This window comes from Maylandia zebra, linkage group LG23 (assembly GCF_041146795.1).
Source record: "Maylandia zebra isolate NMK-2024a linkage group LG23, Mzebra_GT3a, whole genome shotgun sequence".
Taxonomy (NCBI): domain Eukaryota; kingdom Metazoa; phylum Chordata; class Actinopteri; order Cichliformes; family Cichlidae; genus Maylandia; species Maylandia zebra.
In genome coordinates this window covers 2,695,619-2,707,928 of record NC_135188.1, presented here as the reverse complement: position 1 = coordinate 2,707,928, position 12,310 = coordinate 2,695,619, and the positions used below count along the sequence as shown (strand labels likewise).

Below are 12,310 nucleotides of genomic sequence, written 5' to 3'. Positions count from 1 at the left end.
AACATCCCCGCTGATGTGTCCAGGTGCATTAAAATGATATACAGCATGCTGAAAGCCCAACAGCTGTCATTTCCTCTCATAAAAGCTTTTTCTGAGGAGAAAATGAGGTTGTGGATGTTATTGGGTTGTGTACAAAGCAAACAAAATATTAAAAAATCAGTTTAATTGCAGTTCTGCATGTAAATGGAATAGAGCCGGCTGCACAGGGAGAAACCTGTGAGGCAGAAATCAGGACACCAACAGGAGTGTGAGGTTTTAGATTTATCCACATCGTCAGCACGGGTAGAATATTTCCCAAATCCAAGTTTAAATAACAAACACCAGGAAAGACGGATCAAAAAATAATAATGTAAAAAACAAAGAGTGTGAGTTCATTCACGCTTAATGTCGTCACACACATGTCTCTCAGCAACAACACCACACACCGGTTTACTGTTTCAAAACTACAAACACAGTCAGGGCTAAAAGGAAGCTATTGTTTGATGCTGGGCAGCACTGGAAAGAAGAAACTGGGCTGAGGAGCGGCCCACAGTCCCAGAGGACGGATCAAAGCAGCGGCACGATAAAGGTGCTGATAACACGCAGTGGACACCGAGTAACACGATGACTCGGTGTTGGAGTACAAACCTGGAGGTGCCGTTTCTACGTGCCGTGTTATGTTAATGTAACTTAAAGCAGCACACGGTTCACATAACCTGTTCATGTAAACACAGCGGAAACTGCAATTACAGTTTATTGGCTTTAATGTATCTTGTCTATTAAGACTTTGACACCTTATTTCTTATATCTATTATAGTTTTAATTCTCTATTTTATCTTATTTAACTTTAGATTCAATTTACTTGCCCACTGTGGGTCACTGCAATGCGGTGTTTGTCCTGCACTTAACAAAGAACCGACAAGAAGCTTGACTTTAACTGCAGTACGATGGTTCCAGCTGTCACTGATTCAGGACTCAAAAACATCATCTTACAGACTTTATTTTCCAAGCATGTTATGGGCCCGACAGAGCCTGCTGTGATTTGTCCCAGTTGCTGTGTCATGTTGTCTCTCCAGCTTCAGGTGCCGCACTTTTGTACAGCCAACTCTTCTCAGCAACCAGACTCAGGCAGCATTTCTGGTTTTATATGTTGTGGCTGCCGAATGTGGGACCTCTGTGGTGCTTTGGGTGATTTAGCCTTTTTAACTTATTATTTTTACCTGATCAACTTCAGAGTTTTAATATGTTTCTCTTTTGATGGTGATTGTGGTCTGTCCATCTCTTTTAGTTAAACTGTTCGAAGAAACCTTCGCTTTATTTGCCTCCTTGTCTCCTTTTTCAAACGCGACACTTTTTGTTGTTTCCCCACATAATTGGACCTTCATGGAAACATCACAACACATTAAAAAGCTCCTTCTAATTGTGCAGCCATCTTCAAAGGCTGAATAGTGAATTTATCTTCAATATCTAAGTGTCCTCTTAATTAGAGAAACTGTACTGATCCTGCCACTGGGAAGAATTTAAAGCAGTGAGTGCTCTGAAAGCTCAAAACAAATAAAGCACAGCTTCTTAATTCTTAAACTTTTATTGGACATTTAATTCAATCTAATTCATTTAGAGACGGCTTCAGATTTTAACGTGAAAAACGTAACAGCAATCATGGCAGCATGTAAAAAAAAGTGATCATCATCAGAACATTTTCAGAAAACTGGGTGACAAAGCTAAAAGTTCCAGGTCCTGACACGTCCACAGTGAGAGACACAAACTACTAACAGAGACCTGCAACATTAGGGGACGACTGTCTAAAAGTCCTCCAAGTCACCAAAGATCCAAGAAAAACATTCAAGGAACTGCAGCAGGGTTAAAATAGAAGAGCAGTGAGGTGAAATCACCGCAGATCTAAAAAACGATTAGGAATCCTCTGAATGATCCCTTAACTCACATTTATGACCTTCATATCTTTTGATAAGTTCTTGGACGCTCATGAAAAAACATGGTCAAAGTTTCAAATAATGAGGCAAAAGCTCAGATTTTGGACTGCTGTCAGTCTGAACAGAAGCTCCGCCCACCTGCTGTTCAAACCCTCTGTTTGAGAGGGGGAGCCAATCAGCAGACAGTTGTCTTAAGGGAAGAGGAACTAAAACTAAACTTGTTTCAGACAGAGGCCCAATATCAGATAAATAAGAATTATTTTGAACCGTGAAAGTTACTGAGAACACTCGAAAGGTCAAAGGCCGGCGAGAACAGCACCCGTAGCAGGTCGTTACGCAGGTGGTGCTCCTACCTGCATCTGAGCCGCGCCTGCGCCTCCTCAAAGTCGTTTCTGAGGAACAGATCCAGGGCGGCCATACAGTCCTCGAGAGCCAGCGTCAGGTCTGACCGCGAGCAGCTGCAGAAACAAAACAAACAGCAAATCTGGATGAAAACATGCTGAAAATACATCATCGTCCAAACACAAGGACATAGCTGTGATCAAAGTGTACACAAAACAAGCCTGTGTCATATAAGGCAACCCTAAAAAGTGTTTGTGTCTTTGACTGGCCCCAAGAATAAAAACACAATCTAAAAAACATTTTGTCCTGAATCGTAACATATTCATAAGTTATTAAATTCTCTGCACTCGAGACAGAAACCAGAAAATGAACACAGAGCGAGCCAGACGAGCAAACCGGCTGGAGGGAGCGCTTGTGGCGGGGCGTGGCCTGCGGTGCCGTGCAGAGGAGGCGGACGCACCTGCACGGCACCGCAGGCCACGCCCCGCCACAGTGCTGTTTGCTGTTACTGATTCTGCTATTTGAAATTACAGACATAATCATACATTTAGACAAGGACAAGCTCCGGGAGCAGTTTCTGAATCTTTTATTAAAGATAAAGAACAGATGCGCTTCGTGGCTTAAAAAAGATCACGTCACCTTGTATTCGTCACGTGACGGGCGTGTGTACGACCTGGAGTCGTCCATCTTTGATTTGACCCGCTGTAGCCATGAAACTTTAAACGTATGTTTCACTTGTTAAACTCGGGGAGAAAACAGCAGCCAGAATGTGAAAAACTCGTTAATGACGGGCAGATTAAACAGAGAGAAGCTAAGCTGATGGAAATTCTAAAAAACATTAAGCTGATTCGTTAACTTTGCTTGGATTGTTGCTTGTTTGCTGTGTAATTACTTTTTATTACATTTACTGGATTTTGGACTAAATGACGTCAATCCCTGCCATGAAATATACACAACTTTTTTTTTTTTTTTACATTAAGTATTAGTTAATTAGCTTAATGTAATACTTTCGAAGGGTTTTCAGGAGAAAAGCATCTTCTGTCTAAAAAACAAATTATGACAGAACTTGTGGAACGATGCTCTCAGGTTCGACCAAAATGCAGATGTTTCACCAAAACGCACAGCACCGCCTTTGGCAAAAAGCACCCACAGCACATGGGTGAAGGGGAGAGGATTGGGGCTTGTTTTGCAGCCACGGGACCCTGGCACCTTGAGTAAAATCTAAAAACGCTTGAATAAAAAATTATTCAAGAGTCAAATGTGAAGTCAACTGTCTGAGAGCTAAAGCTTGGTCAAAACAGAGTCATTCAACAGACAGAGATCCCAAGCAGAGCAGCAAATCTGCAACAGAATAACTGGGGGGAAAAATCAAGGTGCTGCACTGGGCCAAAGTCCAGACCTCTCCCTCATTAAAATGCTGTGGTGGGAGTTTAGGAGAGCTGGGTAAAAATGAATGCATGAGAGAGGCTAATACATTTAGACAGGAAATGATGCTATAAGCATTTCTACAAGTTGGGGTGTTCTTAGATAAATGAATAAATCACAACCTGGTCTGAACAAGATTTTTTTTATTATATCCTGATACGTACAAACTTCAAATTCAAAGAGGGTGTACTCCATTTTTACGAAGCTAGAAGCCACTATTGCGTGAAATGACCTCACTGTCTACTCTCTCCCGTATTTTGTGCTTTGTCTTGATTGTGGTTTCTTGTGTCTTTCTGTGGTCTTGATTTCCCCCCTCGGCCCCTTCCAGTCTGGACAGATGGCTGCCCTCCCAGAAGGTTTTTTATGTAGAAAAAGGCGAGTTTCTTTCTTGGATCACTGGCTTTTTCTCTAAAACACCGTTAGCTCTTTACCTTACAACATAACGTCCCTGAGGGCAACTATCATTCCCATTTAAGTGCAGGAACACACTCTGTCAGTATTACCCGCTCAGCCCATGTCAGCATTAGACAGCTGCAGAGGAATAAAAGAGTCCAACTGAGCACTGAGGAAACGCAGCTACAGCTAACGTGTCTGACACATTCCTGTCCATTAGAAACACAAAGAAGCCATAAACTCACTTCATACATACACATACCACCAGCAGCATGATAGAAAGAAGCACACATACTGGTGCAGCTCTGCTAATGACATGCGGGTGACTGCTGTGTTCACCATATGACCGGCAGGCAGCAGTTTCCTGCTAACAGAAACCTCCTCTCACTGGTGCACTGTGCAAAACTCAGGTGACTTTTAGAAATGCTCTTTGTTGTCAGCAACAATACACACACACACACACACACACACACACACACACACACACACACACACACACACACACACACTGACAAAATAATGCAACCGAAGCTATAAACAGCATTATATAAACATTAGCAATTAGCATACAATGATTAACTTATTTTACCATTGGCTATTTTCTAATTTAGTGTCCACAGATGATACTTTAATATGAAGATCAATAATAAAATCCAAGAGCAGCACATTGTGCGCACATTTTTGTTGTTAATCCTGCAGAGTCACATGTCTTCCACCAGTGGCCACTGAGTGAATCCAACCAGTCCAACCAGAGCTGTTGGTACAGTCCATACCGGTTTTCTGTACGAGTAAAGGTGCAGCGACTACAGAGTATTCAACCCCGTAAGCCACAGAGTCAATATTCTCACCTGCAAAAATCCCCAGATGTAGGCAGGAACAGATGAAAACACTGAAATACAATAAACCTGCAGCTCACTAATCCAGAGTGAAAACTGGAAACTCAAATACTGACAGAGTGCTTGTGCATTAAAGAGAGAATAACACACATATTACACTGACACAGTGACGCTGACTGTACTTAACCTGATCTAAGAGTTATGAAGTGCAACATTAATTTTAGTCACAGTAATACCCTGTGACCTCTCGGTCAAAGTCCCACCTTTAAAATATAACCGGGGCCCAGTTCAGAGTTTAAATGACAGGCCTACAGAAGAATTAAGAAATGCTAATACTTACACCAAATGTATAGCTTTGCCAAACATTTATTGTAACCTTACCCTAAATCTTTACTCGAGGCATGTTTAGTTATTATTTTAGATTTTAGAAAGTTGCTTTATATTGTAAGGTAAAGACACTACAATACAAGACAGAAAACCCAACAATTAGACAGTATCCTATGAGCAAGCACTTGGTGACAGTAGGATGGAAAAACTCCTTTATGACAGGACCTTGTAGTACCATATCACCCTATTAGAGCACTTCGCTCTCGCTCTGCAGGCCTACTTGTTGTTCCTAGAGTATTTAAAAGTAGAATGGGAGGCAGAGCCTTCAGTTTTCAGGCCCCTCTTCTGTGGAACCAGCTTCCAGTTTGGATTCGGGAGACAGACACTATCTCTACTTTCAAGATTAGGCTTCAAACTTTCCTTTTTGCTAAAGCATATAGTTAGGGCTGGACCAGGTGACCCTGAATCCTCCCTTAGTTATGCTGCAATAGACGTAGGCTGCCGGGGATTCCCATGATGCATTGAGTTTTTCCTTTCCAGTCACCTTTCTCACTCACTATGTGTTAACAGACCTCTCTGCACTGAATCATATCTGTTATTAACCTCTGTCTCTCTTCCACAGCATGTCTTTATCCTGTCTTCCTTCTCTCACCCCAACCGGTCACAGCAGATGGCCCCGCCCCTCCCTGAGCCTGGTTCTGCTGGAGGTTTCTTCCTGTTAAAAGGGAGTTTTTCCTTCCCACTGTCGCCAAAGTGCTGCTCATAGGGGGTCATATGATTGTTGGGTTTTCCTCTGTATCTATGAAGCGCCTTGAGGCGACTTTTGTTGTGATTTGGCGCTATATAAATAAAATTGAATTGAATTGAATTGAAAAAACTCCAGCACTTCCAGGTTGAGGGAGGGGGGGGGGCCATCTGCCACGACCGGTCAGGAGGGTGAGGGGTAAGGGAGGAGAAAAGGGAGAGCATAGGGAGACGGGACAAAATACTGACTATAGAAAATTTAATAGCATCCAGAAATGGAAAGATACAAGCATCACGGGATGCAGCCTGAGCCGACTGCAGCATAACTACAGGGATGGTTCAGAGTCACCTGATCCAGCCCCAACTATAAGCCTTAGTAACAAAGAAAGTTTTAAACTTAAATTAGTGGAGTCAAATTACCTGTTAGACTCAGGCCACAATGATACTGAGGTAGATAAGGAATCGTTAAAAACTGCAGTGTGTCAGCAGTATTAAACAGACGCCTTACGCAGCAGGTTTGTGTGCATGTTACATAAAAGAGGGCTGATTTTAATAATAAACCACATTTTTTGTGTTACTGGATTCCTGCTATTCAGATTTTTTAGATAAAGGCTGAAACCTGTGTCTGCAAAGCTGAGGACAGCAAAGCATCAGTGGATATATCATTTCCTTATAGGTGGAAACCGACTCAACTGGTACCGGCTGACTGGAAAACAAGATTTTGGCACCTTGAACGCAATCTGAGAAGAACAAAAATAAAGGAAATGGACTGTGTGAAGGAAAGAAAAGGCAGAAAGAGGAGAGTGTGCGAGGTTCAGGCTGTGCATACCACGCATCGTCCAAATAATTTAATTAGGTTCAAGTCAGCAAGTCTCAAATTCTGCGTTGATTTCTCCAGAGAGCAAATTACACAATGATGATCATTATCAGGCAAAGGCGCGCACACACACACACACACACAGAGCCACTATTCATACACACTCACACACCACTGCATGTGCTGATGCAAACCAATAAGTGCACACATGCACCCACACAACCACGCACACACCCTTTCCTGGAGTGACAAAGCATTAGTTTTATCAACTGTGTGACACAGAGCTTTCAGCATATCAGACAGGCTGGTATAACATGTTCAAAGGCCTTGTTACGGGAAACAAAAGAAGCGAGCAGCTCCGACAATAAATCGAGCGAGTTTGTCCACATGCCTGAGAGACAGGAGTGGAAAACAAACGTCACATGAGAATGGAAACACGGCAGGAAAAGTCACATTCGCAGAGCATCTCACACTCTCACGACTGCATGAGAAACACACGTCATCCCAACATGAGCGCATCTTACCCGTTCGACAGAGTCTCTTCCTCCCCAGACATTTTCATCTGGCAAAGTGTGTGTGTGTGTGTCCGGAAGAGACGCAGAGAAAGCGACTAAAGTAAGAGAGAGAAAATAGCAGAAGTGGCTGTGAGCCCGGGGCCTTTCCAGCAGTGCAGTGCGATGCTGTGTGTCTCTTTCTGTAGCAGCAGAAACAGCAGAAGGTTAGGCAGAGAGAGAGCGTGAGAGAGCGAGGTAGGGATGAATGAATGAGAGAGAAAACGAGGGAGGAACGAGAGGTAGGACGCAACAGCAGCCCTTAATAAGACTGGGATGACTATCACACATGGAGAGAAAGCCTGGCCCACCTCGTCTGATCATCACCCTCATGCTCCACACTGCAGTCTCCGCTCTGATTGGTTAATGCAAAATCAGGAGCATGGCTGAAATGCCCACTTTCACAGTCAGGGGATTTTTCTGTGTAGTGAGGATACTTCCAAAAACTAAACCCTGGAGGAACAATGTGCTAAAAGCAGAAGTGTTCATAGTCACGAAGCCATTTTTCATCATAAAAAGACACAAACGCTTTCCGCCACTGTAGGTGGGAAAGAAATGTGGCTTTCTGAGGCGCAGCTGGTCAGGGCTGCTGCAGAGGCTGCTCACTGCAGCGGGCAGACGGTCCAGGAATAGACGTCGATGCAGCGCAGCGGCTCCAAAATGTAGACGCACGAGAAATAATGTGAAATCGTGAATGGAGAACGGGGGCAGTGCCAGGACTTGAGCTGTATATCACTGCGAACAGCCCATTGCCAGTCATCCATTAGATGTGAGTGAGTGTGAATGGGTGAGAGAGCGACATAAACACATGTCGGCTGTAGTGTCTCGACCCGCATCTTTAATAAGCAGTTAAAACTACTAAACAAGCAGCAGTAATCAGAGCTGTCAGGCTTTTTGTTTTACATTAAAGTCGAGGAGTTTAATCCCAGTTAGCTGTGCGGATTTACTTTTTTGTCTTAAATACTGAAACTACAAACAAGTCTGTGTCATAACATGATACCTCAGCACTGCATACTCTCTTTGGACCACTTTTGTTAAGCACCGCCTCCTTTTTCTTTCATCCCACTGGCTATGAAGCCGTGCTCAGATAATGCATTCACCAGTCAGCCACCGTGACCTTTGTGTAGTGTTTCCTGCATAATCGTGGGTGTGGTTCCCAGAGGAATCATGGGTAAACGGTGGGTTCGCCGTGACCACGCTTGAGCAAATATACTTGATGAGTTTCCACCTGTGGCGCTGCACGCGAAGCCGAGGCTGACAGTCTTTGTTTCATGCATGACCCCAGTGTGTGCTCGGGTGTGTGGCATGCCAGATACTGTCAGTTTTTAATCTGCAACAGTGTGTTTGCTCTGAAACACCAAGATGCTAAATACATCATGTTTACTGTCACATTAGAAATGATGCAAAAGCAGCAAAATCTCACATCTGACCAGCTAAACCAAGGAGCAGCACTTCTACACTCAAGCTTTATTAAAGTAAATGTATTTTTAGTGAAACAGTTTTATTAGACAGCTAAGCGTTCATGCCACACGATCATATAACATATGCTAATTTGCTGTTTTTGCTTCCCTTCAAAGGTCTTACGGCGCAATCACAGCATGTTTATGAAGCCACGTCTTTGCCCACTAATGAACCTTTAGAAGTTAAACCACCACTCAGCCTGCATTGTTATATAGAAATTGCTTCCTTCCCAGAGGTGGAATGTAAAATACCCATAGCACCTATGTTTGCGTACATGATTATATTTTTATATTTAAATACTTTTTTTCCTGGTGCCAGGTTTTTAATGAGATTACTATGAGATGTAATAGAAATAGTCCTGATTCCTGGTTATTACTACAAACACATCTCTACTACTAACTGGTTTTGCCTCAAAGGCGTAACTGTTCCCACATATTTAGCCCAGTTTCTGGCCCGTTATTATCCAGTTACATATACTTCAGTGTGTTTAGTCATGCATAACCACTGGTAGCAGATAATGTATTAATTAGTTCAGTAATTAAGTGTTACTAACTTGCTATTGCCATGCTCATGTTTCCACTAAAATACCCCACTATTACCATGTTATTACCGAGTTTAATAGAAAGGGCCACCAGGTTAAATAAAGTATTCTTTATTCTCACTGATGATTTACTGAATTATTGCCATCAAATTACTGACAAAACAAATCCGATATAAAAATTCATCTGCATCAGTTTGTTCCTCAACGCTGGAGGAAAATACTGACCGTCAATGAGTCAGAATTACCTGTTTTCAGATACTATAACAGCCACACATATTATTCCTCTCTCCAAAGTTTAACTGTGAACTTTAAAGCAACCGAGCTCCACAGAGATCAAGAGACAGCATAAAGCTTACAGTCATGTGACCGCGCTAAGGGCTTCGTACATATTACTGTTTTTGCTCCCATGAAAGCACAATCGCGAGAACAAAGCTCTCTCAGTGTCCGACGCAGAAACAAGAGGGGAAAAAAAATCTATCTTTATAGAGAGTAGTAAAAAGAAAAGCCTAATTGTTGCTTTCATCTCTCGTGTTTGCTGTGAGGACATCAGAGGGTCATGGGTTTAAATTGAAGATAATTAGATTCTCATTGCCCTCCTCATGGTGCAAAAACACTCCTGCTCACTGCACAACTTGCAAAAACACATTCGTTTACAAAGTTTTGGTTTTTCACTTTGATCAGCCAAACAGGTCATGACATATTTAGCAGGTAGTGGGTTCCTATTGGACACATCTATGCGCCTGTCACATGACTGAGGAGTCCAGGCTGTCGCACACGGATGTGAATTTCAGTTCACATCGATGTGCGATGTCTCCGGGGTTTTTGAGGACCTGGTTTGGCAAAATCGAAGATTTCAGAGCTCACAGACATGTGATATAAAACAAATTAGAAGCAAATCAAATATTTAAAGCTTTTACATACAAACAAATGTTCATTTATCAGCACAACTTAACACGTCTTCAATTAAAAACAGCAGATGTTCGCTGAAATAAAACCTTTTAAAAATATTTATAAAACTCAAACTAGCTGCCAGTATTTTATAAATATCTAAAAGCGTCCTTTCACTTTATTACGTGCTTCTGATCTTATCAGACAGACACACATTTCTTCTCCAGGCTCTGAACGCTCATCATAGTTTGAATAAGCGATGCTTTCACGGTCACACTCAGGCATAACTAAAGTGCTGAGAGATGATGTTATTCTCAGGTTCCCTCTGTCTGAATTATTGATATCACAAGCAAGAGAAGCTGCCCGTGAACTCCTGACGACTTTGTTACCTCAACATGTGCATCTTTGTGTCTCGATGAAACCAAACATTTCTGTAATCTAAGCCTCGGTTTTCGTGTATGATCTGAGAGAGCTCACAGGCCAGTCTTACCCATTCGATGGATCTGTTGACTCCAGACCATCTTTGTCGTCCGGTATCTGTAACCTGAAACACGGGAACAGAATCGGGCTGTTTTAGAGAAAGGAGAGCAATCTCGAGGGATGAAAACCAGCTGAAAGACAAGCTGTTGTTTGAGGAACACGATCGTGAGAGAGAGAAATATGGACACCGATACATGAGGACACTCCCAGGCCACAATGACTCGCTGATTTCTACAGATATGAACTTGATGACTTTCAGGGAAACCTGTGTGAGACTGGGCTGATGTGGGAGCAAATATTTAAACTTGTTAAATTACATTTGTGAACTTAAAGAAACTTACTTGAAGTCTGTGATGATGGAGTCCAGCTCTGGACTGTTTACATCTGACAACCTGAGATGAGAAATGCAGATGAGTCTGAGCGTAACCGCCTGCCAGAGTTGAACTTATTGTTATGCTGTAATCAGAGCCACGATTAGCAGCGGCTTTATGTTTTCTTTGTTCCTCACAGTACGAAAACATGACGTGCGCAGTGTCACCGTACCGGCTCGGGGAGTCCGGGCTGTCAGGTACGTCTTGTGGATTCATTGCATCCCTGTGAACAGGTCAAAGGTCAGCTTGGGAAAAACCCCCCCACAAGACTGAATCTCATTAAGGTAAGAGGAGGATGTTAGCTGGGAACGTCTGAGGAAAGAAGGGCTGTAGCGAGAACGTGAAGTCTAACTTTTGAAATACTCGATACTATTCCAGCATATGACCGAGTATTTTCTTCTTGTCAGCGTCCCAGCACGTTTTTAAATATGCTGCGGGCATCAAATTCATAATGAGAATTGTTAAATAAAACTGACACCATCGATATTCAAACATATATAAAATATATGTAAATAATGTGGAACGCATTCTGATTTACCTACACTTTACATACAGCCTGAAGTAGGCTGCTAATCAATATAAACATCATACAATCAACAGATGTCCTGAAAAAAACTAAAGTTGTTTGTTTTGGAGTGAAATCGCTAAAATCGTCTGTTCTAGTTAGAACTTTATTTACACATGAATGTGTAACAAAACACAAGAGAGACCCAGCTAAGTGTTGGGCCCCTTCAGAACATCACAAACTACATGGATCATGATGATGGATCATATCAGTGGCTAAACACACGTAACTGTTACATTATTAGACTTTTCTCCCTTTTTGAAACAAAACAAAGTATCAGATCCACTTCCCTCTTTGAGCCTCAAACAGCTGCAAAGTACCTGAAATGACCAGGTCAAAGGGAAAGGCAGCTTGAAACCTTGCAAGTATTATAATGGGACACTGGATAATAAACATTCAGTGCGAGTTATCTCTGGGAAAATAAGCCAAACATGGGGCAGTAACAAAACTGGACTGTTTACATCAGCCTGTTAAATCTGACTTTCACTAACAGTAAAAAGCTCGCGTGGTCCTGACTGACACATCATGAGCGTCAGGTTGACTAACAGGATGCAGAACACAGACTGACACACGTATAATAATAAGAGAGAAGGAACAGACACCAAACATCTCAGGAGGTTTCTTCCGCCTCTTCCTTTATTAACTACAGAGACTCAAAC

General features: G+C 42.4%; 1 protein-coding gene across 3 annotated transcripts in view; it reads right to left on the bottom strand.

The window, feature by feature from the left end:
* The window catches only part of ttc39a (tetratricopeptide repeat domain 39A), a 30,457-nt gene that overhangs the window by 17,695 nt on the left and 452 nt on the right, over nt 1-12,310 (bottom strand). Inside the window, exons 2-5 of one of the 3 annotated variants that reach the window (XM_014411673.4) lie at nt 11,259-11,309; nt 11,057-11,107; nt 10,726-10,779; nt 2,264-2,368 (exon numbers count right to left, since the gene is read on the bottom strand). In XM_014411673.4, the coding sequence (XP_014267159.1) occupies nt 2,264-2,368; nt 10,726-10,779; nt 11,057-11,107; nt 11,259-11,309 (261 nt within the window). Of the gene's footprint in view, nt 1-2,263; nt 2,369-7,318; nt 7,593-10,725; nt 10,780-11,056; nt 11,108-11,258; nt 11,310-12,310 lie in introns of those variants that run through there. The other 2 variants (XM_076880164.1, XM_014411674.3) reach the window with 2 other exon arrangements.